Source organism: Mustela putorius, unplaced genomic scaffold, assembly GCF_011764305.1.
Source record: "Mustela putorius furo isolate JIRA1106 unplaced genomic scaffold, ASM1176430v1.1 tig00003853_pilon_pilon_pilon, whole genome shotgun sequence".
Taxonomy (NCBI): domain Eukaryota; kingdom Metazoa; phylum Chordata; class Mammalia; order Carnivora; family Mustelidae; genus Mustela; species Mustela putorius.
Window position 1 is genome coordinate 42,619,793 of NW_025422005.1, and position 27,794 is coordinate 42,647,586.

Below are 27,794 nucleotides of genomic sequence, written 5' to 3' on the forward strand. Positions count from 1 at the left end.
AGAATGCAGAAGGGTGAAAAGCCAAAAATTATTATAAAACACTTGAAAAAAGCAGCCCCAATCTATGACAAGCTGGAGAGGAAAGCCTTCATGTGCTCACTGGAACAAAGCAGACACTCGGGATTTTTATAACAACTGAGAAACATTCTCCCTGGTCATCGGGTCTGAGAAAAAGATGGTGTCTTCTAGGCAGGTACCTAAGCAAGGTGGAACAGGGAGAGAGAGAGACAAAAAAAAAAAAAAAAGGACAGAATAAGAGAGGGGGAAGGGGAAGGAAAAAGAAAAGAGATAGAGAGAGGGAGAGGAGGAGAGAAAAGGGACCAGGAAAAGAGAAAGATGTTTGTCATTTAAAAAAGTATTGAATAAGGGGAGGTCAGTTAATGCTCTTTCTGAATCTTTTAGCAAAATAATTGTCCCTGAGCATTGCTAAGGCCAGGAGGGCAGGGGAATAAGAAGAGGAGGTCTGTAATGGGTTGGATTTTGTCTCCCCAAAAGATATGTTCAAGGTCTAACTCCCAATACCTGTGAATGTGACCTAATGTGGAAAGAGAGCTCACAGGTAGAATCAAGTTAAGGGTGCTCATGCTAGATCAGGGTGCCCTTCTAAGGAGAGAGAAGTTTACACACATACACACACACACACACACACACACACACACACGGAGAGGAAAGTACCATGAGACGTGGAGGCAGAGACTGGAAGGACAGTTCTACAAGCCAAGGAATGCCAAGCATTGCCAGAAAACACCAGAGCGGGGACAAGCAAAGAACAAACCTGCTCTGGAGTTCTTGGATACAAAACATGGCCCTGCCAACACCTTGATTTCAAACTTCCAGGCTCCAGAACTGGAAGAAGATCAGCTTTGGTTATGTCAAGGCACTCACTCCGTGGTCATCTGTTATGGTGGCCCTAGGAGCAGGGTCCCTAGGAAAATAAAGCATCCGGAGCTTCCTGTCATGGTGGAATGGTGTCCGCTCCAAGTTCTCATGTGGATGACCTCAGAACACAACTGTATTCTGAGAGAAGCTCTTTAAAGAAGGGATTAAGTGAAAATGGAATGATTAGGGTGAGGCCTAATCCACCTTAGGAGAGGATATTGGGATACAGGTGGCAGGAAGACCATGTGGAGACAGGAGGAGAAAATGAGCCAGCAAGCCAAGAGCCTCTGGAGATGGACCCTGCTGATACCTGGATCTTGGACTTCTAGTCTCTTGAACTGTGAGAAAATGAAGTTCTGTTGTTTAAGCCACCCAGCCTTGTGATGATAGCTCGAGCAAACTAGTAGAGCTCTGCCATCCTTCAGCGTTCCTCAGTGCCACTGAGTGGGGAGGGTGACTGGAGCCTCTCCTGTCTGCTTCTTGGGGCTGGCTTCCAGGACAGCCATGGCCGCCGCCTCAAGCTCAGATGGAGGAGCCAGCACACAGTGCTGTGGGCTCTGCCCGGTACCTGCCCAGACCTGAGGGAGCACAGAATCGCTGTCTAGCTCCCATGTCAGCAGCCCAAGGTGCACCCCTGAACAGTCTGCTACCCCAGGTCACTCTCCTGCCCGATTCCCTACAGGCGTTGGCCTGAACCCTTTCTCCCATGACCTGGAGCTTCCTTCACATGGCTTTGGACACCTTTCCTGCCAACCCCCTACCAGCCATTGGCATGAAGTGACAAAATACTAAACGGTGACAGACTGGGGTTTCCACACCTGGGTGAATGATCCTTAGGTTTACAATTTTGTCCCTAACCCTTCATTTTCTGTCAGGTCCGGGAATTCACCTTTCAGAGCTGCCGGCTGTTGAGTGGACTCAAATTCCTGAGGAGAATGTCAGAGCAGAAGGGTCCAGCCTCCTTGTGTGTTTTTATTTTTGTTTTGAACAGATGAGGAAACCAAGGCCCAGAGTTGGGGAGGAACTTGCCCTAGGTCACACAGCTATTTGAGGGTGAGCTGAATCCAGAACACCAGGCTCCTGGGGCCAGCCAAGCCCAAAGCATGCTCAACACAAGTAGCCCAAGAATTCTTAGATAATACAATTAGGTCACTGTTTTTTTTTTTTTTCCCCTGCCTCACACTCATAGTAAGATTTGGGGTGGGCTGCAGAGGTTGTGTTTTGTTTTGTTTTATTTTTTAATTTTCCCAATTTTAAAAGCACTCAGCATCTTATTTATTACAGCAAAATCCAGTTCATGTCACTGTTAATAAAACTGTGATTTAACAAAGGGCTTTTATTACAAAAATAAATTCCAGTAATAACTGCTCAACCAGACACTTTGCAATTAAAAATAAAACTGTGCAGTAAAGAGAAATGCAATTCACAATAAACTAAGTCATTCCCTCTCCCTGCTCTCCACCCGCCTGGCTTCCACAATAGTGCTTCTCAACTGCGAACCATTTTCTGGCATTAGGCTGTTTAGTACTGCTCTCTTCTCCAAATAATGAAACAATTTCATATTTTTAGCTTGGGGCTAATTCCCGAACAGATAGTCACACTTCCTCTCAGTCAATAATCAGCTCTAAGGAACCAGGAGCCAGCGACACCTGCCCTCGCCAGCCCGGCAAAGCCAATAACACACCCCATCCCCCTCCCTGCCCACGGCTGCTTGAGTGTGTCCCTTTGCTTAAAGCAATCCCAAATTTTGATCTCATCACTGTCTAAGATGAAAGCACGGAGTGTAGGAAACCCAACTTAGGAGTCAGCTAGGGCTGCCGTAACAAAATATCACAGACTGGGGGCTTAAACAAGAGATATCTATTCTCTCGCTGTCCCGGAGACTGAAATCCAAGAGCAGGTCGAGTTCTGCTGAGCTCACTCTTCCTGGCTTGCAGAGGACCCCTTCTCGCTCTGTCCTGGAGGGGCACAGAGAGAGAGGAAGCAAGACCTTTGCTGTTGCTTCTCATAAGGGCGCTGATCCCATCATGGGCCCCACCCTTATGGCCTCATCAGAAACCTAATTACATCCCAAAGTCCCCGTCTCCAAATTCCATCACACTGGGGGTTAGAGCTTCAACATATGAAGAGGGGGACCCACAATTCAGTCCATGGCCCCCACCTACTAAAACAGCTGACTGGTTGTGTTTGCAGGGTGCTTACGGGCAAATTTGCACCTGGAATCATATTAACGAGAATAGTTTTTCCCTTGGCATGTCTCCTGTGCAAAAAACCTTTTTGCCTCCAAGCAAATTCCCCTTTAGTCTGTTGGCAAGGACAATTGAGAAGGAGTGGACTGTGTCTGAGTCCCAGGAGATAAAAGCAAATGGAAGGGTTAATTGCTCTTCACAGCTCTGGAACTGCTTGGTTTAGCTGCAAAGGTTCTGATCCACTGGTAGTAGGAGACCCCAGGGAATTCCTATAATTCCCCCTTGATTATTGTTGCATTAATTCTTCACTCCTCCAACCTTTCTGTAGTTTATGGGTGAAACAGCTCTAAAAGAAGAGAACAAATTAGGCAAATGCTTTTGATTGTAAGAGCAGATGATACACACCCCACAGGCTCTCTTTTGTGGGTTTTTTCTATATATATTGACACAGCTAATCTTTGTTTCAGCAGCATGCATATAAATATTATCCAAGATGACTGGCATATGGAACTGTTATGAGTCTTTTAAGAAAATCTCCAACTGAATCCGATGTTTCCCATGTGGCACCTGATCCACAGTGGGTGTGGGATATTTATAGAACAGTAATAATGATATTTGAAAACACTGTAACGTCTAAAGCCTCTATTTCCCTGCAAATTTCATCTCGAAGGCTGCATTTTGCAGACACAAGCTCCTGCCAGCCATTCGCGCTGATTGCTGGAATGCGGGGCATTGTTGAGATTCACAAAGCGGCTGTTTTGAGCATTATTGCCTGTGAACCCTTCAGAAGGAAAGTCACCTTCTCATGTGGATGGAAATGTTTGCAGGTAAGGACTTGCCAGCTGACTTGGCCTTCCAGTGCTGGTCTTTTGCCCTTCAGGAGAATTCCATTTTGGATGCATGTGCTCCTAAAAGCCACAGTAGGGCCTCAGGCTTCGTACGACAGTTCATGAAATTGCAGAATCAAAGGATCTTATGATCCGACAATCTATAGGCTGGGAGGGCGACTAGCTCCCATTTTAACCAATTTCCCTCCTTTTAAACCAACGAGGGTGTCCACAATAGCCAAACTATGGAAAGAACCTAGATGTCTATCAACAGATGAATAGATAAAGAAGATGTGGTATATATATATATACAATGGAATACTATGCAGCCATCAAAAGCAATGAAATCTTGCCATTTGTGATGATGTGGATGGAACTAGAAGGTATTATGCTTAGTGAAATAAGTCAATTGGAGAAAGACAACTATCATATGATCTCCCTGATATGAGGAAGTGGAGATGCAACAGTGGGGGGCAGTTAGGGGGGTAGGAGAAGAATAAATGAAACAAGATGGGATCAGGAGGGAGACAAACCAGAAGAGACTCTTAATGTCACAAAAGAAACTGAGGGGGGATGGGGGGTGGGGTGTAGGGAGAGGAGGGTGGGGTTATGGACATTGGGGAAGGTGTGTGTTATGGTGAGTGCTGTGGAGTGTGTAAACCTGGCGATTCACAGACCTGTACCCCTGGGGCTAATAATACACTATATGTTTATTAAAAAAAATAATAAAAAAACCAACGAGGGTATTGGTTTGGTGGTAGAGGTGGAACTGATACCTTTTTGTTCCTCTCCCAATGCTCCCTCCATCACCCCGTAGCTGTTTCTGTTGCTTGTGTCATAGTGTGTGTCCTGGTGGATTCAGACCTATCATTTAATACATGTTTACTAAAAAGCTCACTGGGAGAATAACTTCTACTTTTCAGTGTCTACTATGTGCAGACCCTCTACCAGGCCCTTATTTGCAAACCCTCATTTCATTTTTTTTTTTTTTAAAGATTTCATTTATTTATTTGACAGAGAGAGATCACAAGTAGGCAGAGAGGCAGGCAGAGAGAGAGGAGGAAGCAGGCTCCCCGCCGAGCAAAGAGCCCGATGCGGGACTTGATCCCAGGACCCTGAGATCATGACCCGAGCCGAAGGCAGCGGCCCAACCCACTGAGCCACCCAGGCACCCCCCTCATTTCATTTTTTTATCAGAACTTTATGAGGCAGGCATTAACATCCCCATTTTACACATGGGAAAACAAAGGTTCAGAGAGGTTGTCCAAAGTTCCCTGACTAGGAAGTGGCCAAGTCAGTGTGGGAAGCTGGGACTGTTCGGCCCTGTAGCCCCCATCTTGCCATCAGAGCGGAGAGGAGGAGAAGGTGAAGCTGGAGTAAGCAAGACACGTTCTTCTCTCTGGACAGACCGGAGGCCTGGGCTTTGCATATTCACAGCTGGGGGGCCCAGAGGCGAATAGATAATGCCCTCTGCCTGGGAAGAACATTCCAGGTTTGTGGGAGACACAGGTATAAACAGAAGCAACAGCTTGTGTTCCAGGCTGGACAAAGAAGTGTTGGCAGGGGGTGCAGGGGATGGCAAGGAGTCAGCCAGCTTCGAAGGGGGCTGGGAGGGGAGGTAGGCCTGCAGGCAGGGGACCTGCATGGAGAAGGCCCAGGAAGTAGGAAGTGTAGAGGGAGAGGACCGTGGTAGAGCGACTGACAGACACCAGATCACAGAGGGCCATGGATGTACTGACAAATTCGGGGGTAGACCTCACCCAGGAAGCCTGAGGGTCACAGACGGGGAGGGAATCTGACTTGGACAGCTAACCTATTCAGTGTCAGGGGAGGCCTGAGTAAGGGGTCCAGGCTGGGGGCAGGGTGATAGTGACCATGGGAAGTGACAGAAGGGAGCCTGACAGGAAGCAAGATGGATAGACAGCCTGAAGGAAGGAAGGAAGAGAGAATCAGGGGCGACTTCCAGGTACCAGAAGAAGGGGGATGGGAGGTGGTGGGCATTGCCGGCAGTTTAGAAAATGTGGAGGCTGAGATTCCCCTGAGAGCTAGAGCCAGAGGATGGGGGGAGTAGGCAGGGGGCTCCAGAGAGGAGTAAGGGGCTGAGCCGCTGGTGGGCTGGAATAGGGAGAATGACAGTTGGGAACAGCCCAGCAGTGCTCAGCAGCCTGGATAGGCACAGAGGAGGGGGACTGCGGAGTTGTCCTTGGGGTGGGCTTGCCAGCAGGGTGAGGGAAGGACTGGGGCCCAGGTATGTGGGTATGTTTGGGCCTGGCAAGGAGGGGGCGCCAGGATGAACTCCCAGGGCACAAACCCCACAGGATCTGAAGAAAGCCATAGGACAAGGTCACGTTAAGTCTCTAGTCAGTGGTGCCAGGGTGACTTGTGTCCGATCTTCCAGGAAGCTCCCCAGTCAACAGCGGCCAGACCCCAAAACAGCTGCTCTAAGCGTTTGCTGCCCACCTTCCTGCCGGCGTGAGGCTGGCTGTGTTGCCAAGGCAGCGGGAGCAGCACATCTGAACAGCGTCTCCCTGGCAACTCCACTCAGGTCACACACGCCCAGGGCAGCATGGGGAACAGAAGGAGCACTGGACCAGGAGTCTGGGGAGATCACCCATGGGTCTGCCATGGCCCTCCGTTACCCCATCTGGGAGCCAGATGGTCAGTCTGGTCCCTTCTGGCTCTTTGAAGCCATTAGTGCCAGCTCGGAAGGGGGAACCCGCGAGAGGAGAGGCAAGCGCCTTCAGGAGAAGCCCTTGCAGGGAAGTCGGCGCACCCTGTCACAGACAAGCTAAGGAAACCCACGGGGAATTTCAGCCCATGTCCCTGGGCCTATGTGGGAGTCTACATACTGTTGGGGAGCTCAGCAGAAGGAGAGTCTTGGGCGCTTGGCAGTCCCTCTTGGCTCATGGCGGCTTCAGACCTCAGGACAATCTCTTACATGCCTCATGGGTGGCTGTTTCTTAAAGATAGTCACCATGAACACACCCCCCAGTGAACAGGACACCCGGGCGTGGTGCTTCTGCACCTGTGAGCCTGGCGACAATGCTTGGAAGTGGGCATTACCACGCCCACTTTCCCGGCGAGGAGATCAAGGCTCCCGTTTGGTTAGGGAGCTTGCGCAGGTGGCTGGGCCGGAGTCTGCCTCCAGATTCGTCTGCCCCCACACGGAGACCCAGGGACCTCAGGAGACTCACCCACCTGTCCAGGCAGAAAGATGGCTGCTTTGAGGCCACGGCCATTTTGGGGGATGTGCCACATGCTAAAAAGTCACCCTGAGGGTCCAGGTGGCCACTCTCAAGGAACTTCCAGTGTGATCAGCAACCTTAGAGAAGGTTTAAGGAAACTGCCTTTATGGGATTTAGACCTGTGGGAAAGATGAGCCCCCTAAGCAACCAGTAGCATGGCCTGTCTGGAAGCCACTGGCGACCAGGACCCCCCTGCCCCCCACCCATCAACGCACCCCAGCAGCTTCCCACCGAGGCTGCACACATCTGCCCTGCCACTCTGGGGCAGACAACAGGAGATGACACGTCTACACCAGAGGGAGTGTGAGCCCGACGTGTCTAGAAGGAGAGGTGCTGGGGGCTCCTCCTCTCCTCCCGGGGCCCCCCCAGCCCCACAGCGCGTGGACTTCCATCTGTGCTGGCATTTTCTAATGCAGCCTGGCAGGTGCTTGGGCTGCGGGGCAGGAGGATAAGGGTCTGGATGGAATGTTGGTTCATTTTTGTGGCAGGAGATGGATGAGATGTTTGAGGGTGGCAGGATGCACTCTAGTTCACCACCTTCAGGAAAGGATCAAGCTGGTGGAAACAAATTCAGTCATTCCAATTTAGGAAAAGGCATCTTGAGGCCTTTTCCTTTCTTTTTGTATCATCCCTGGAGTCTCTCTCTCTCCTTCTTCTTCTTCTTTTTCTTTTTTTGTAAGATTTTATTTATTTATTTGACAGTTAGAGATCACAGGTAGGCAGAGAGGCACGCAGAGAGAGAGGAGGAAGCAGGCTCCCCGCTGAGCAGAGAGCCGGATGTGGGGTTTGATCCCAGGACCCTGGAATCATGATCTGAGCCGAAGGCAGAGGCTTTAACCCACTGAGCCACCCAGGCGCCCCTCTCTCTCTTCTTTTTTAAGATTGTATTTTTAAGTAATCTCTATACCTAGTATGGGACTCGAACTTACAACACTGAGGTCGGGTCGCACACTCTTCTGACTGAGAAAGCCATGTGTCGCACTCCTGAAGTCTTAAATTTTAAATTACTTTTTCATTCAAAACACATTTATTTTTAAAGGACTGGCCCATTGTCATTTTAGAAACCTTACCCAGAGTTGAGTTTAAGGAGCTCATCGGGTACCTTTAACTACAACTTGGGCTTGCCAAAGACATAGTGCACTGTGTATATTTTGTTTTTAGAAGGATGGGTTTAATGTTCAGACTTCATCTGACTGTCATGCCCACTACAATTATGGATAATTATGCTGTCTTGCTGAGAAATCACAGCAAGATATGGGCTGTGCAGAAGAAGACAGACTGACACACAGGGTCTGCCTGATAGATTCAGACCTGAAATCTCCATGTTTAGGTTTTAGTAATGGCGCGGAACACGAAGAATTCTCTCATGCTGTGTGTGTGTCGTGGGGAGGTGGAGAATGAAAATTACTTCCAAAAACAAAAAGCCCTTTCCAACGGTGCAAATGGAGGTAATCAGTCATCTAAAAGGAGGTAAGAAACAGGGAAATAAATAAAGGACTGAAAAATTAGGATACTTTAAGACTGAAAATGAGGCTTTGTTTGTAACATGCTCACAAAAAAAAAAGGGAAAAAAAACCCCATCAATCTCTCCATAAAGGAGACAATTACTGGCATGTAATTACTGGTGTGACAAGCCTCTGTTTCTCATTCCTCAATGCAGCAAATATTGATTAAGTGTCTACCATGTACCAGATTCCAAAGATGCCAATTAAAAAAAATTAGAAATCCTTAAATGTCAAATTCTCTTGCTATCCATGTTACAGTCACTGGATGATAAGACATTTAAAAAAAAAACCCTTATAAACATTAGATTTCTAAATGTTAGTATACTCCTTTCTTTTCATGATTTAGATCCTGAAACAGATCCTCCAAAGGACAAATAGTTTTAAAATATAGTGGAGGAATTTTTCATCTAGAATGAATTTGGGCATTTTGTATCCTGGTGCATTTCTGATTTGGGCCACAGACTCTTTGGAGCCAAGAGGGGGGCTGCACAGACAGATGGGGGCTTGAGGGGGCCAGGGTGAGAGCCCAGAGGGCCAATGGAGAGAGCGGGCCTGGAAACCAAGGAAAACAGGTTAGAAAGGAGGAGAGGAGGCTAGTGGTGGGAATCGGGGCCACTGGCTAATATGAGAAAGGCTCCTGTGTGGTTTACCTGTGGCTTCCAGAGCCTCAGTAGACAATGACTGACTTCCGTCTAAACCACGCTGGTGAAGCTTGACTCACAGTTCTGTCGCTTCCTGGCTGTGTGATCTTGACCATGTTACTCAGTTTCCTGTGCCACGGTTTCTCATCTGTAGAATGAAGACCCCTCACACAGGCTTGTGGTGAGGACTGAATGAATTCATCTCTTTCAGTGCGTGGCACAGTGCTCTGTAAATTTTAGCTCTTATTATCGGAAGGAGTGATGAGGACATTTTCCCTCTTTTGACTACCCAACATCCAAATCTCCTCCTGTGTGGGTCCTGGGCTTGCTTTGCCCAGAGGACACAAGAAAGTGGGCCTGGGGCAGATAAACACACAAGATATTTTAATCCTGAGCGAGGGAGGTAGAGGTGCTGGCCCACACTTGAAGATGATTTGCAGAGCTGGTAGCCATGAGGAAGCATGGCTGGGTTGACATGCTAGGGCGGCTGGACTGTCCCCGTGGTAACTTAGCATAGTCCTGGCTGCCAACCTCCTTGGCTTCTGCCCCTTCTCTTGCAATAAATTCCTTTTCTGCTGCGTTAGCCAGAGGCCGTCCTATGGTTTGCAATCAAGAACTCTTAGAGGAGCCATGCTCCACGGTGCTGTCAAATACCACCTCCTGCTAGAGACCACGGGGAGGGAGCACAGCCCCCTGGACTTCCCGCAGACTAGGGAGAGAAGGCAGACCTCAAAGTCCATTGCCGAATCCAGAATGACTCCAGAATGGAACAGCAAGACCCCAGAGCAGATATCACTCATAGGGAGAACTTGGTAGACTGCCCAGAAGGGCCAGAAGCATCACGATGGAGCCCCTAGGAGGGCAAGGCCAGGAGCGATGACACACCATACCTCTGAACTTGAAGATGGCAGGGGGCTGGGAGGCCGTGGAGGTAGGGGAGATGAGCAAACATTTACCCAGGGCCTAAACCATGGCTTTTGGGTCTCTAATCCTTTATTACTATTTTTCTGCCAACTGCTTCCTTGCAGGGAGCGGGAGATTTTTCTGCAAGTGGGGCAGGGGTGTGTTTATCCGATTGTTGCAAATTACATGGTAAACACAGATCCCCCCCGGGTTGAGGCAGTCACTGAGTCTCTTTGTTAGATTAATAAGATTACAACAATCTGGGCAGACTTTCAAGTGTTTATTTTCGAAACCTTACTTCAGGGGGTGGTAGTCACATAGTATCAGACCTGACTGGCTTCCTCCTATTTGGGTAGAGAGTGTTTCTGTTCCAAGGGCTTATTTTCCCACATATGGAAGGGAAAAAAGATCATTCACCCTTAACTTCTACCAATTTATAATCAGTACTCTATAGCCTGTTTTGTGATCGACAAGTTAGTGTTTATTTTAACACCTACGTGGCAGTTGGCCTTTTCCTGCAGATTTTAAAGGGAATCCCTGTTACAGGGAACGATTTCCTGCAACTTGAAAGCCTTTCGGCAGACTGGCCTTCGGTCTGTTAACTGTACGCATTTCAATAAAATTGACTCAAAGCAAAATTCTGTAACACAAACCCTGTTGACTTGCTTTATGACATTATGGATGTCGCAGCTCCTTGGCAAAAACACACCACTCCTGCCACCCAGGGCCAGGAAGGAGGATTGGGGAACTCAGGGGGCACAGTTGGGCTGGTGGCTGGAGTGGTGGTCTTTGCTGCCCTTTGGTACTTCCCATCATGGTCTGCCCTTCAGACTCACGGCTCAGCACTGTGGGCCACGGGCTGAGCCCTGAGAGCCGTGCGGGGATAAGAGGGACTGATTCTGATCTTGGCCTTCACGGAGGTGTCAGCTCAGCTGGGACCAGAACCCTTGGTACCATCCCAGCACACAAGCACAGAAAACCTTCATCCCAGGTCAGGGTTGTGTGTCCTGCCTCTGGTCCTGCCACAATTTCCCTAGGTCCACCCTGCCCCATTCCACTCTCCTCTCTAACCCACAGCCCCAGACCCAGCTCCTTGGCCCCCACTGCAGATCCCCCGCACACTAAGAAGTCTCACACTCCCTCCATCAGCTTCCTCCACCTGCTACGTCCTCCTTCCCCCCTCACCGCATTCTTCCAGACCCAAACACAGGGCCTGCGTTCTGGAACTCATCCCTAAGCCTTCTCACATTCTGCAGCACCCACCTGGTTTTAGACTTGACTGCCTCCCTGTCTGATTCTCCCATGAGGCTCTCTGGGAACATTTCAAATTCTTCTTGATATCCCCACATGCTGGGCTTGTGATGTACCAAATACTGGGAATTTTTAATAAATGTTAAATGAATAACTAGATGAATGAATGAAAAAAATGATGACTATGCTGGTAGAGATACCAGTAATAATTAGCTTTATTTAAAGGCTTTTCAGTTTATAGGGGTTTCCTACTCATCAACTTATATAATCCTCATAGCAAGTTAGAAAGGTGGTTACTCTTGCCTGAATATCACAAAGAGGTTAAATTATTATGATAATAATAAGAGCTCGAATGTCCAAGGGCTGATTGTGTGTCAGGTAGGCAGTCATCTTTTACCATTGGGGAAACTGAATCTCAGAAGCTTGTCTAAAGCCAGAGCCAAGATTGAAGCCCACATCTTGGGACTCCAAAACCTTTGTTGAGTCCCTGACACCACACTGGCAGACAGGGTACCGGAGCCAAATCTGCACAGATAAAGGGCACCTGAGCTAAATCTTAAAGGACTGAAGTGAAGATCAGTGAGGGTCAGACAACATGGTCAGTGGGACTCACCTAGACAAAGGAGGGAGCTGGAAGTCAGCAGATCAGACTTGGGGCCTGGCCCCCAGGAACAGTGTGTGAGCAGGAAGCGATCAATGTCAGTGGCAGGGGGGTGTGGGATCAACTCACCACAGGCCTCAATGCTCTGGGTAAGCTGCTCAGACTTCATCCGGCAGTGGTGTGGTGTGTGTGTGTGTGTGTGTGTGTGTGTATAGAGGGGGCAAGGATGAACACTGCAGGAGCTTTTGAAGTTTTCTTTTTTTTTTTTTTTTTAAGATTTTATTTATTTGACAGACAGAGATCACAAGTAGGCAGACAGGCAGGCAGAGAGAGAGAGAGAAGCAGGCTCCCCGCTAAGCAGAGAACCCGACGCGGGGCTCGATCCCAGGACCCTGGGATCATGACCTGAGCCAAAGGCAGAGGCTTTAACCCACTGAGCCCCCCAGGCGCCCCACTTTTGAAGTATTCTTACATGTTAGTAGGGGAAGGAGCTGAGAGCAGCAACATCAGTTACAAACTATGACAATAGTTCGGTCAAGTTATAAGGTGACTTAACATGATGTAGAAATACTAAAGGGGAAACAAATACAGAACATATTGAGAATATTTCCCATCCCTCTCCCGTTCTCTGTTCTTAGGCCAAGGGAATTTCTCCTATGAAAAACTTATCCACACTCTCCTGGTTCAGGCCCCTGTGCCTTTGTATGTACTGTTGGATCTGCCTCGGGCGCTCTCTCCCCTATACGCCCTTACCCACCTGGAGAATTACCTATTTATTCTTCAAAATATTTCATAGATGTAACTCTTCCAAAATCTTTCCTCACTACAGGCATGATGGAGCTAATGACCTCCCCTTTGTAGGATGTACATACTTCTGTGGGGACATGGGTGTGAGTGGAATTGTTTCTACATCTGCTTCCCCTGAGAGACAGTGAATCCTGCAATGGTTGTAACGGGTTTCCGGTTTGGGTTCCTGTGCTTCCGGTAATGCCTGACCCACGCTAAGCACGATGTTGAATGAATGAATGCATGTGGGCATAAAGGAGGAAATGAATGAGTGATGCTATTATTCCCCTCCCTCTTTTCCAGCCATTCCTGATGTCCGATAGAAGAAAGCTAACTTGACATTCTCTCTCAGATGAGGTGTTTTATCTTGAAAAATGCCCCGAACTTAAGCTTTGTTTTTGTGAAATTAGTGAGTGTCTCATTTGGCATCCATCACTAGCAAAAAAGGCCTGGGTGGAAAAGAAAAGGAAGAAGAGGAGAGAGGAGAAGCATGGTGGGCCATTGGCTGACAGGTGCTGTTTGATAAAGAAAAACAAAACACCCAAAGGGTGGTGGGCCTTTCATATAAGTGACCTCAGAGGAACTTTTTCCTCCCAAAAGGAGCCAATAGGAAAAGACTTTGAAAACCGTAAGGAACAGTGGCAAAAAGATGTATTATTACCTGACTGGATGGTAAAATATTGCCTTGCTAAGTAAGAGCTAGCTTTCCATGTTCCTATCCTTCGAAACGGATGATTTTTAATATTAAATGTACTCCTTTCACTTACTAAGACACACATTAATTATGAGGAAAATGTTTCCAAAACATAAATTTGAATCTGTTGATAAGCACACAACTTCACAGAAAAGTAGGAAGTAATGGAGACCAGCAGCTTAACCTGCGCAGGGAAGCCATCTGTGACTTTGGAACAAGCACCTTTACTAACTGGAGGGGGCACGCCATTGTGAAATGCTAAATTAAATACCACTAAACATTATTACGGCTTCACAAAGTAGTTACAGGCTTCAGTAAGCGCACTTTTATCACAAGGACACACAATCGAAAGCCAAATAGTTCAGTTTAATGTGCCAAAAATACGCTTACCCCATACATTGTTAGAAAGAGCAGTAGGAAAAGAAATCTGAAATTTGCTGCTAATTCATTTGACGGCAGCCAACATCGCCTATCTTCCTTGGCAAGAGGGCCGTTTTTCTATGCTGTATTTTGCACACAGAAATCTGCATAGAGTGATTTGCATACCAAAAACACATTTGTAAAGGAAACTGTTTGCCTAGAAGCCAGGGAGAGATGGGGTTGCCTCTGTTGGCTTTTACACACACAACACCCCCAGGCTACTTGCTTTTCATTTCCCTATACACGACATTTCCACAAAGGGTTATGTACTTTATGAAGCATTAAAAATTAAAGCAAAAAATCTTGTATATATCCAAGAACAACCATAAGAACAATGACCATACAGGCTCCATTTCTCTAGGCTAACAGACTTCAGTGTTGACTAAGGAGGGGGTAGTCGCAACTAATAATAATATAGTGAGCTTTTATTTTATATCAGGCATTCTGCATAAATTATTGCAAATTCTCACAGTCTTCAAGATAGGTGCTGTGGTTCCCCATCTCACCCAGGACGACACTGAGGCTCGGGGAGCTGGAGGTAAGTAACTTGCCAAAGCCACAAGAGTCAGCACCGGTGAAGCCAGGTTTGGGAACCTGTCTCTCTCAGCCCTTTCCTGCCACACCCATGCTGCCTCTCTTGTTCCCCAGTTTTGTTGCATACCGTTGTCTCATTTCCAAGGGCTGAATCTACCAGTCTGGGGTGGGGGGCAGGGAGTCATGCTGGGAGAGGTGCACCCCTTTGGTTTCCTGGCATTTTTTCTGACCAGCGCTTGGAAGCAGGACAGCCCATCTCAAGGCCCAGTGAAGGTGCCCAGTAAAGCAGCTCAGTGACGGACACGGGGTGAATGGGCAATGGCCTGCGATTCAGAGGGTGTTGGGGCTGTGAGGGAGGCAGCTTGGTCCCCGCACAAAGAAGGTACATGGTATTTGAGAGGCACTGGAACCCTCCGGCTCAGTGCCCATGCACTATTGCCCATTTGGTGCTAGCCCAGCTGTATTCTTGGAAACACAGAATGGTTTTGTGTGTGCTTAATTACAATGCTACTTACAGAGAATTGATCAGCAGTGAATCAGATGCTTGAATTGATCAGCCGTGAATCAGATGCTTGATGTATTTCTTAAGGAAAAAAACTGGTGGTGGCACTTTGGAATTTGTTTGTCTGATGAATCCTTTGGATTCCTCCAGGGTACAGCCTTCAAAAGAAATCGGTCATTTCTGGAAAATCAAGAGAGGGAAAAGGGCAGGATGAAAAGACAGGATGACTGCAAAGCAGGATTATAAACTTTTGCTGTCTTTTCAGATGTTTCTTTGTGTGTATTTTCTCACCTACTTTCTCTTTTTCAGGGGACAGCAAAATTTATCCCTAATCATCTCTCGTTATTTGTGGATTGCCATTGTCCAAAGATTCCTGGCTTTGAGACTTCGTTATGATTTAGTCACTGTTAGAAAGCAGTTTTTCTGACACTTTCAGTAATAAATCTCTTTTAATCTGATCTATAGTTGCTCTGTTCATAGCAAGTTCCAGGCTAAAGCAAGTAAAGTGACAGCAAACTGCTGCGTGGGCAGAAAGTCCCGGTTTGAATCCTGGTTTTGTCACTATGGTTTTTACCTCACTTAATCCCTCTGAGCCACTGTTTCCTCATCTGTGAAATGGGGGAGGCTATAAGGGCAGAGCCTTCTTGGTCAACAGCTAGTCCACTCTCCTTCCTTGCTGACAGTAGCAGCAGCAACGAACCCGCATTTATTTGGCTCCAAGTGGACCTAATCCCAGCAGATGCATTGCACCGACCTAAGTCCCCTGCTGTTGCTGGTGAGCCCTTTATGGAGGCCACAGGAAAGCAAGTGACCTAATTCTGGCCAATGAGGCCAGAGGAGAAATCTGGCAGAAGCTTCTGAGGAAGATTTTCCTCTCTGATAAGAGAGACAAATGAAGAGAAAGCCCCCCCTGCCTTTGCCCTTCTTGCTTCCTGGTCTGGATGCTGTTGCCAATAAATGACATTTGGTGCTAAGGCAGCCGTGTCTTCAAAATATGGAGGAGCATCACCGACATATTAAAGATGGCAGAGCCGAAGGACTGGAAGAGCTTAGGTCCTTGGAGTAACTATTGAACCATCTTGGTTGAATCAAGATCTATTGAACCAAACTTGGTTTACCTATCTCCAGATTTCTCCTTAACAATAAACGTCTTTTTTTAAAAAAAGATTTTATTTATTTATTTGACAGAGATCACAAGTAGGCAGAGAGGCAGGCAGAGAGAGAAAGAGAGGAGGAAGCACGATCCCCACTGAGCAGAAAGCATGACTTGGGGCTTGATCTGAGGACCCTGGGATCATGACCTGAGCCAAAGGCAGAGGCTTTAACCCATTGAGCCACCCAGGCAACCCCAGTAAACGTCTTTTATTGTTTAACCTGTTGTGTGTTGGGTTTTGTGCTGCTGGCAGCGGGCAAAACAAAATTTTAACTTACACAAATACCAATCTCACAAAATGGTTATAAATACAGGATACGATGGATGTAATATATTTAGTATAATACCTGGGCCAGTGAATTGCTGCTATAATTATTAGTAACAACAGTTAGTAGATACAGGTGATGATCGAAGAGAACAAAAGTTTCCAAACACAACAGGCGAATCAAATGAATGGTACTGATTCAACACAACAAAAAAGCTTTGTATTTTTGATAAGGGTCGGGGGAGACATCGAAGTCTAAGACAATGACTGCAGCGACAAATCCTCGTGTCTGGGAGTGAGATGTAAGTACGAGCCTGAGTGCAGACGTTAATAGAGATGAAAGGACTGGGGCTCTTTGCCAGGTTTCCGTCCACCCTCTTACAAACGGACAATCGCCCTGTCAGCAGCTCTGATTCATGTCTGAAGACTAACAATTACGCGTATGTGAATTACCAGCCTTGCGAAGGAGCAGAACGCTTTCAACCCACAAAATCTCTCTCCAGAATACCAAATTTTACTAGCATTTTCCAAAAACATGTTTTATGTCTTTGTGGCAGGAGAGATAGATATACTGACATATATTAAACATATAATAACTTAGAAATATCATTTCTTTAGATATAGCCTGCCATTTCTGAGTGCTGTCATAACTCGCAGGACAACATCTAGTTTACACATGAAATCACTAGTTTTTGAAACAACCTAATAGAACACAAAGGATAAACCAAGATAACATGCGAAAGTACCTAGCATAATAGAAGTGATATAATAGATTGGACACTCAATAGTAATTTTATTTTATTATTTTATTATTTTTTAAATATTTTATTTATTTATTTGACAGAGATCACAAGTAGGCAGAGAGGCAGGCAGAGAAAGAGGAGGAAGCAGGCTCCCCACTGAGCCCGATGCGGGGCTCCATCCCAGGACCCTGGGATCATGACCTGAGCCGAAGGCAGAGGCTTTAACCCACTGAGCCACCCAGGTGCCCCACAGTAAGTAATTTTAAAGTAAGCTAGATTTCCCCCTTCACTCTGCTTTAGCAAAGAAGCAAATGACAAGATATCAGTCAGTGAGGATTAAACACACATATACTCACATCCATATCCACTTATGTATAGGGTCAGTGTACCTCTGTCCAAAAGCCTTATACTTTCTATGGCAAGACAATAACATTGATTTTCATAACCGATAGACACGAAGCTTTCTGAATCTCTGAATTATTCATCATATTTGGCAGAGTATAAAAAAGAAGTACTCAGGCATATAGACAAAAGTTCATCAAGAACTGAAGACAAAAAAGGATTTCTGGTTATCTTGCAGTTAATTAAATAAAACCACCAATTCTTGAACATTTTGGTTAACTGAGATTTTCTTGTACCTTATACACACATCTGCTTTTCTCAAAAGCCATCTGCTCCTCTTTCTTTCTTACAATAAAAGGCAAAACTGTTGGCAGCTCAACTCACGTTGTGAGGTGATTCTCCAAAATGAATGATCTCTGTGTCATGAAGAGATGGAGATACCATTCATTCTTTAGAGGCGATTTCCAGCCTTTAGGATGACATACTGGACTTTTCCTTACTCACTTATATGGAATTTAACATGACAATGACACCAGCTAGCGGCTTACTTTTGCAGCTGTTGTCTTTGTGGGTTGTTTTTTTTTTTTAACCCTAGGTTTCTTATTGTTTGACTTGAAGTGTAATTGACATAGAACATCATCTTAGTTTCAGGTGTACAACATAACAATTCAATATTTGCGTACACTGTGAAACGATCACCACAGTAAGTCTAGATTGAGAAAGACAGAAGTAAGGTCTATATCTTGAGGAAGGAAAAGATATCTGAGGTGTATGTAATAGTCTCAAGACATTTTTTTTATTATAACAGCTTTATTGAGATATAATCACATATCACGAAATTCATCTTTTTAAAGTGTATTCACAAAATTGAGTGTATTCACAAAATTGAGCAACCATCACCACTAATTCCACAACACGTTCATCATATCAAAAAGAAACTACCCACTACACATGAGAGGTCACTCCCCATTCCTCCCTCCCAACCCTCCAACCCCACACCAGCCTCTGGCAACCACTGATCTACTCTCTACGGGTTTGCCTATTCTGGACATTTCATAGAAATGAAATCACACAGTATTTGGCTGTGTCAGTCCTTAGCATATGATTTCAAGTTTCATCACGTTGTAGCATGTATGTTATTTTGTCGAATAGAGTTGTATTCCTTTTTATGGTGAAAATATTCCATTGTATGGATATGAAATATTTTTAATCTATTCATCAGTTGATGGGCAGTTGGGTTGTTTCCACTTTGGGACTATTGCAAATAAAACATCTCATATCTTGATTGAGGTGAAATTAATTTAGCACACAATTAATCATCTTTAAGTGTATAATTGTCATTCAGTGCATTCAAAAGGTGGTTCAATGACCACCTCTCCCTGCTTTCAAAACTTTATCACCCCAGAAAAATACTCCATATCCAGTAAGTAATCACTTCCCCTTCCCTTCACCCTAGCCCCTGGTAACCACTCATCTGCTTTCTATCTCTACGAATTTGCCTATTTTGATGTATTATAGAAATCATACAATATGTGACCTTTTGTGTCTGACTTTGTTCAGTTAGCATAAAGTCTTTGAAGTTCATCCATGCTGCAGCATATATCAGTACTTTGTTCCTTTTTATGATTGAGTAATATTCCATCCTATGGATAGACCACAATTTATCCATCAAACAGACATTTGGGTTGTTTCCACCTTCTGACTTCTCATGATATTTTAACATCCCCCATTGTCATCATCCTAGTCCAGGCTTCCCTAAATTCTCTCACTGAATTACTGCAACATTTTAACTGATCTCCTCTCCCCCTACTCCATTTGTTTCCTGAAAGTCATTCCAGCAACCTGAAAGTCATTCCATGCTTAAGGTCAGCATTCCATGCTGAAGGTCACTCCATGCCTTTCGTGGGTTTTCCAATGGCTGTACGAACGATCTAAGGAGCCCAGATTTTTAAACATGAACTACAAAGTAGGAGTCACCCCCTTCCTGTTTACCTTTCCCACTTCATTTCATACTCCTCCCCCTAGAACTGGAAGGCTCCATTCAAAATAAAGTTCTCAGTTCCTCAAAACCATCAGCCTTTCTCTTTCTTCAGGGCAGGTGCACATGTTGTGCCCACTGCCAAATACCGTCTCTTTGCCGGTCTAACTCCTACTTATTCTCTAGGTCTCATCTCAAATGGGAGATGTGCAATCTTACATATACCCTGTACTTCTTCGCAGCACTTTGCAGAACTGTAAATTATTTTTCCTACTAGACTGTGAGTTCCATAACGGCAGGAAGCGTATATTATGCTCATCACAAAAACCCTTCTGCCTAGCCCAACACGAAACATATGATAGACGATGATTAATAGTAGTTATAGACTGGGCATGGGCAGAATTATCAAATTGTCCCTAGAATTTTAGATACTCTATTACTGAAGGTCTTAAAATACACAAACACACATACACACAAATCTTAGTTATAATTACATTGTCAGAACTCTCCCTACTTATCCACTCACTCAAATACAGCTTTCAGAAAAGACAAGACCGTGGTGCCTGGGGCGGGGAGCTCATCAGCTGAGCATCTGACTCTTGACTTTGGCTCAGGTCATGATCTCAGGGTTGTGAGATCCCTCACAACCCCTCAGTCGGGCTCCACACTCAGTGCAGAGTGTGCTTGTCCCTCTCCCTCTGCTCCTCCCCCTCCTCACTCTCTCTCTCTCTCTCTTTAAAGAATACATTTTTAAAAATTCTAAAAAAAGAAAAAGCAAGATGAAGCCTTTTAAATAATATTAAAATTTAAATTCCCTTTCAGGGATGCCCAGGTGGCTTAGTCAGTTAACCATCCCACTCTTCATCCTAGGTCAGGTCTTAATCTCTGAGTTGTGAGCTTAAGCCCTACATTGGGCTCCAAACTGGGTATGGAACTTACTTTAAATAAATAAATGAAGAGATAGATAGATAAATAAACAAATAAATTTCCTTTCAAACTGTTCTTTGTTCATGATTTTTGGAAAAATGATCTTTTAAAAAAATATTTATTTGACAGAGAGAGAGCGAGAGATCACAAGTAGGCAGAGAGGCAGGCAGGGGGGAGGGGGAAGCAGGCTCCCTTTCTGAGCAGAGAGCCTGATGTGGAGCTCAATCCCAGGACCCTGAGATCATGACCTGAGCAGAAGGCAGAGGCTTAACCCACTGGGCCACCCAGGCCCCCTAAAACAATGATCTTTCAGAGCACATAGAACAAGCCTACTATAACTGAATGGCTGCCTATCAAAATGTGATCTTCTGACTTCAGAGATTATTCTTGCCTTTGAAAGGCTCAAAAGAAATACTTTCTAAAGACACACTTAAACAGTAAGGAAAAATACTCGTAACATTAATACCTTGATTCTTTCTAATCTTTATCAGTGTGGTTTAACATGTAAATATGGCTTTTGTTTTTCAAGATTTTACCTACTCTCTTTATTCGCTTCTCAGAGAACAGATCAATGGATGAGATTACAGCTCCCGATCATGAAATTAATTTCATATACTTGAAAAAGCTACTTTGATCACCACCTGGGGGAAAAGATAAATAGCCTAAGCCAGCTTTTTTAGCTGCAGGAACTGAAGATTAGAGGAAAGAATTAGAAAATGTGATAAAATAAAGCCTTAAAACTGAAGTACCACAAGTTACAAGAAAAAAATTAAGACACACTGTTTTTATGACCATCAGTCCTCTCAAGTTAGGACTGATGCACTGACCTGATGTGGAAAATGACTTAAATATTAAATTAAATGTATTTAAGTATTTAGCAGTTTGATTACTTCTAAGCAATTATACCATAGGTTTTTCCACAACTGAACCATGTTACAAACTTTCCATTAGTGCAAAATTAGGAAAGCTTTATAGTACAAATAGAAATCCTTTTTTACAAAAAGAAATGTAAAAAAATATTTTTGAGGGTTTATAAAAAGCATTTTATGAAAAAGATAATTATTTGTTATGTCAAGGTGCTGAGCTTGAGTAGTGAAGAAAATGTGAACTCTGATTCAGACTGTATCACTTATTAGCTATATGATGTTGAGAAAGTTACCTAGCTCCTGAGTCCCAGTTTCTTTATATACAAAATGTACAACTTCAAGGATTGAGATTATGAGAAAATGCACATAAATTGTCTCACAATACCAAGGCACCTGGGTGGCTCAGCCATTGAGCATCTGACTCTTGGTTTTGGCTCAGGTCGTGGTCTCAGGATCAGGGGGCTGAGCCCCTCATTAGGCTCAGCTCTCAGTGGGGAGTCTGCTTGAGATTCTCTCCCTTTCCCTCTGCAACTTCCCACCCCCTACCTTCCCACCTCCGTTTGCGTGCATGTACAGGCTCACTTGCTCTTACTTAGGTAAATAAATGAATCTTTAAAAAAAAAAAGTCTCACAATACTAGACATATACTATGGCTTTTCTAATTCTAACAGATTTGCATAATTTCACAGAACGGTAATTACAAAGTAAAACATTGAATAGAAGTTTAAGTTGTACCAAAGGAATAGTAACTAGGAAAAAAAATCCCCAATGACTTTGAACGTAAAATAGTCATTAAATTATTTAATTAAATTTTTACTTAGTAATCTTACTTAAATGTATTTGTTTATTAACCTTTATTAACCTTACTTGAATTAATTTTTATTCTTTATTGTTAGCTACTGTGGCCCCTATTTAGTCAGACATTTATAAACCAGCAACCAAAAAAAAGTGAATAGAAATCTAGGAACTGAAGAGGAAAACTGCTGACCCAAACTAAATAAATTTCCTTGACCATGTCCACGATAGTCAAAATCATAGCCAAAGAGTTCTCCTTAGATTATAATCCTATAAGCATACGCAGTGTATACTGCAGAAATCATCTGGTGTTCTCAACAGAACAATCAAGAAATATCACAGAACAGAACAAGTGGTATCCTGAAACTACACAAAGATTTTGCAGCAACCCCCTAAATTATAGTAAAGATAGAACTTTACTTAATAAATTGTTGACCAAAGAAACTTCCTACAAACATTTTACAAGGCAACACTAGACAGAAAGACACTTGTCTTAAAAATTTCCAAGAAAGATCCCACACAATTTAGTCCCTTGAAATTTATCATTCTCCTTCATTGAGAACTTCTCTTTTCAAAAACCTGGACACTAAGTGCCTACGGAAAGTCAGTGTCTTAATAATATATAGTACCCTTCCCTTGCATCCTCCCCCAAACAAACAAAATAGGACTAAATATAAATTTGATTCTAGTTCATTCACAAGTTCTGATTTTTCCAAGTTCTTTATTATCAAATCAAGACAATTCAAATATACTTACTTAAATTTAGACATTTTTAAACTTCTGTTAACCCCTAAACAGTTTACTATTACACAGTTAAAACATCCATATATTTTAAATTTGCTGTCCTTAATACAAGTTAAGGCAATCATGTAACACTGTGACAAATGGCAGCAAATATCACATTAAAGTTTATTTTTTACTTACATTCTACAAACATCTCTAATTCACAGTTGCACTAATTTTATAATTTCCCTAATGAGAGATGTGAAGGCTACAGAAAACCATATGTGCTTTATAACTTCAGTAAATTTTATGAACCTCAACCTTCATAAGGATCATGGAAACATGTACGAAATTAAATGAAGGCATTTGTGACATTAAAAGTGAGATTTTCCTTCCAAAGTCACCAAAACCACTCTTTAATATTCAACAAAAAATTGGAATTGCAGGGTTTCATGTGTGTGTTTTTAAATGTCAGGGTGGTATGATCTTCTTTGGATGTATGGCTGTTGAAAGCTGACTTGTACAAAAGAAATTTTTAGAGAACAGAGGCTTTTCTTTACATATTTATTCCCAGAGCCTGCCCTTCATCTCATTTTGGTTTTCCACATTGATCCAATTGTAGCACTTCCTGGAGAGAGCTATGTTCTAATCAGCAACATCAGGAAGAGAATTGGACAAAGCAAAATGAGAAAATGCAGATCTTCTCATGTCACGTCTCTTTGAAAACAGTGAATACATTCTAAGTTACGAGGCAATAGAAGCCACCATTTATTTAACTTTTAATAGTTTTTTCCTGTGATGGACATGAACAGGAAACATGGAATGGGTCCTTCATCTATTCAATAGGTGCACGATTTCTATTGAGGTGAGTAGCAGAATTTGACTTTGTTCCCTGCCCCGCGCGGTAGTGCTGACCTTCAAACCTCATTAGTCGGCTATTCAGTAAATCTCCACTGAATGGTGACTCAAAGGAGAAACAATCTAGAGACCCTAAATTACCTAACATTACTTCCCGTTAAGAATTTTCTCCTTAAAGTTGCCGGAAAGCTACCGAGTTAAAGCAGCCGTGCCGATTCCCCAAAGGTAATGGTTTGGACTCCTACTAATTGAAAAGGCTGCAGTTGGCAAAAAAGGAAGGAATCAGTCCTTTAAAGAGAACTCTGGACTATTTCGTCACCTCTCCAAAGCTAGAAAACGAAATATGTGACACGCTAGCACTGCCTGGACACTTGGGCCCAGGGTGGCCGCACGAGCTGCCAAATCCACGCCTACTCCTGCTGCTTCTGGGTTGGGGGCGCTTGGGCGGCCGGAGGGCGAGGCAGCTTGAAATAGACCTTGACCGAGTCATAGATGAACCACTGCAGCGCTGTCAGGGTGCCGATCATGATGATGCGGGCGAAGAGGCCCTTCCAGACACCCTTAAAGCCCAGTCTGCGCAGAACCTCGAAGGCCGTGCTGCCCTTCTCCTTGTTCAAAACGGACACGACGGAGTCGGCAGGGTGGGACACGACGGCGCAGAAGATGCCGGCGATGTAGCCGGCCACGAAGGTGACGGCTAGCTGCTCAGCCTTGGTGCACTGGCATTGGGGCTTGGGGACCACATACTTGTAGAGAGCCTCCACCGTGCGCTCGAAGCAGGCAAACTTCATCATGGTGTGGGGGATCTGCTGCAGCCACAGCGGCGCCACGCCCTTGTAGAAGGCCCACAGGCCCTCCTCCGCGAACATCCGCGGGGCGGCGGCGCGCAGCATGCGGGCGAAGCCGGGCTGCGTCTGCATGCGCACCTTCACCGCCTCCATGGGGGCCAGCGCCACATCGGCAAAGAACTCGGCGCTGGCGGACGCGGCCAGGTACAGGCTGGTTCTCCACTCGTACGCCCCCTCCGGGCCCAGCAGCTCGCTGTAGCGGATCTTGAAGACCTCGTAGAGCCCGAACTTGAACAGGCCCTGCAGGGAGTACCCCAGGAGGGTCGGGGCCCAGCCTCGGGCCAGGCCGCGCAGCCCGTCCTCGCGCACCGTCGCACTGAAGCCGCTGAGGATGCCCTTGTACTTGCCGGGGTCCGCCTGCATGCGGCACTTGACCAGGTCCAGGGGCACGATGGCCGTGTGCGTCAGCCCGCAGCTCAGCATGCCGCCCAGGCCGCACAGCAGCAGGTACCTCGTGGAGCCATACTCGTAGCTCTGCTTCTCCTCCTCCCCCGCCACCGCCGCCCCCCAGAGCCTACCCCGGAGCGGGCCCGTGCTTCCCGCCTGCCGGCCTCTGTAACCGCCAGCGTCACGCATGACCGCGCCCGCTCCGGTGACACACTTTGGTCTCCCGAGCTCTTTCCTCGCGGGGGCCGCGGAACAAGTGCGTGTGCGTCGTGCGCTTCCCCCGCGCGCCCGCGAGCCCAACGGTCGGGTCGGTCGGTGGGTCGGTCGGGGTGGGCCACAGGTGCAGCCGGGAGCCGCCAGGCTTCTTCTGCCCAAGCTCCAGGTGCGCCTGCGCAGGCCCCACCGGCGGGTGAGGTGGCTGTCCCGAGTCCCGCTCCCGGGTTGGGGGAATCCAGGAGGAGTGTCCCCTTGCCCTTCACCACCAGGACCGTCCTCCATCCCTCCCTCACGCCTCCAGGGCCTCCCGTCAGCCCTCCCTCACCCGAGGGGCAGTGGTCCCCTCACCTTGAGTGGTAGGTAAGGCTTTGCTCTGTCCAGCCCAGCTGCCTAGTCTTCTACTAAGATGCTAAAGAAATAAATCAACAGGTACAAACAGGAGTACACACAGGAATAGGCAAGCAGATAGATCAGGAGTTGGACGAGGGGACAAAGAGTCGCCATGCACTGCTGCCTTCCTGAGGGGCCTTTCTGGAGTCTGTGCCTCACTGAGCCCACTTAGGACAATGGTCATCTCTATAGCAACGGAGTGTTCTACGGAGGGAACGGCTAGAAAGAATCGGGAACATGGTGTTGGAGGCTAGTCCTGCGGCTTCTGGCCTGACATTCTCATCTGTTAGATAGGGACATCTGCCCCCAGCACTCCCACTCCACGGCTGTTTCTCGCCAAGAGTTGCAGTGAGGGCCTAGGAAGCATGGAGGTATTCACTAAATTGGGGGGACAGAGAGTCTGTTGATTATTTTCATTCATAAGGTATTTTTTCATTGACTGCTGAGCTCCTGGCATAATTTTGGAGTTCACAAAGTGAGTCAAAACCCCTCACTTCCCTGAGGGAGACTCACTCGCCTGGGAAATAAGAGCTAAGTGACTCCACTGGTAAATCAGTAGCATACCTTCATTCATTCACCCACTATGTGTCCTGCTGTGTGCAGAGCTGGGGGTTTAAGAAAGAGTTAGACATAATCCTGCTTATATCTAAACAAGGAGATTTAAAAATCAGCATCGTGTGGTATGTAGTATAATAGGGGTCTGAATAAAATTCTGGATGAACAATGAGAGCAATAATACTGCATCATGAGGTTGAGAAGACTTCCCAGAGGAGATGACAATGTAGCTAGGTTTTGAAAGATGAGTAAGAGCCCATCACTCACATAGAGTAGATGGAAAGGTAAGTCCAGGTTATGGGAAGCATGAATACGTGAACTACTGAGGAGAGGTGACTAATTCAACATGGTGGAAACTAGCCAGGGTTGAGTCCAGAAAAGTAGAATTGGGTCAAATTAGGGAAAGCCTTAACATCCTGTTCAGTATCTTGCCTTTTATGCTCTCGGGAGGCCAGCGTTTCTCAAAAGTGTGATCCATAGACCGCCTGCGTCAGGATCACCTGGAATGCTTTATTTAAAATCCAGGATCATACCCCCAGGCCCTCTGAATGAGAATCTCTGAGGGTAGGAATGTGCCATTTTAATAAGCTCCCCTAGATGGATTCATCATTAACTTCACTGAAGTTTGAAAACCACAGTATGTGGATGAGGGGAGGTCAAAGATTTTTTTTTTAAGTTTTTCTGATCAAGAATTTAGTACTTTTATCTGGAAGTAGGTGTGTATACAACTCTGCAAATTCATCATGAAGCTGTACACTTAAGATTACTGAACACTAGACACTTTATGTATGTTATACTACTTTTTAAGTTGATGGTATAAAATTCTAATCACAAACTGAGGATGTTGGCCATTGGGAGAGCAGAGGCAGATATAGGTTTTCTCGATCACCCAGTCTTATTGAACTCCTGTCCTTACTATAATCTTACACCAGTGTTAAATTAATTAAACAAAGCAAATAGACTAGGGTGGCTTTAATGCTTTAGCAGTCTATGTAAGGAAACCGAAATCTAAGCCTGCAAATCTATCAATGTTAAGATATTGAAAGCCAAGGACAGCCAATCACAAATGACCAAGCTGGGCTTTTCCAAATAAGGCAACCACTTAAGCAACAGCCTATCAAAACAAATCATTTCTTTGGTCTGTTTTGGCATCTTCTCTATAGAAGTCTTTCCCTAGTTCCTGTCATTGGAGTCTTCTAGCTACTTCCGATTTGGTTGTTGCTGCCCAACTGAAATTGATCTTTGCACTAATAAACTCTTAAAACTTTTAATATGTCTCAGTGTATATTTTAACGTCAGGAATTTTGGTGTGAAAGAGAAGATTCTCTCCTTGAGTCATAAGAAAACAACAAAGTGTTAAACTATCTCATTCTGAATAAATCGGGATTCCTAGAGTCTGTTCCTGGGAATATTGTTCCACTTGAAAAATGTCAGGGGTTGGTCAAACATGTCTAAGGAGCATTTCCTACCAGAACCTACATTCTCAAATGAAGCAATATCATCCCCAAGGGTCAAAAATTAGTTCTTAGGGAGCAAAAAACAATGGTTTGTGGCCCCTCAAAACTCAACTTACTTACCAAAGTCTTATTCCTTAGTATTTAGTCTGGCGGAGGGTGGGGACAGGTGGATGGAAAGGAGCGATTAGGGGATTGTCTAAAAAAACTTCTAGAGATGGAGGGCTAATAATGAATAACAGGTTGAGAACACAGCACTAGCGTTTCCTTGTGGAGATTCACTGGGTTTGTGAACATACTATAGAGTGAGAAGTTCC

The 27,794-nt window shown here is 45.4% G+C and overlaps 1 protein-coding gene and 1 long non-coding RNA gene across 2 annotated transcripts; both read right to left on the reverse strand.

Moving 5' to 3' along the window:
- LOC106003915 lies at window positions 1–25,629 on the reverse strand. Its single transcript, XR_001176670.2, has 3 exons — window positions 25,427–25,629; window positions 14,991–15,157; window positions 1–197 (listed from the first exon to the last, which is right to left on the reverse strand). It is a non-coding gene; the product is annotated as an uncharacterized LOC106003915 (long non-coding RNA).
- Window positions 22,754–25,288, reverse strand: LOC101680045 (phosphate carrier protein, mitochondrial-like). Its single transcript, XM_045064555.1, has one exon. It carries the CDS (start codon window positions 25,049–25,051, stop codon window positions 24,038–24,040), a length of 1,014 nt encoding a protein of 337 aa, XP_044920490.1. The 5' UTR covers window positions 25,052–25,288; the 3' UTR covers window positions 22,754–24,037.
- Window positions 25,630–27,794: the final 2,165 nt, after the last annotated feature.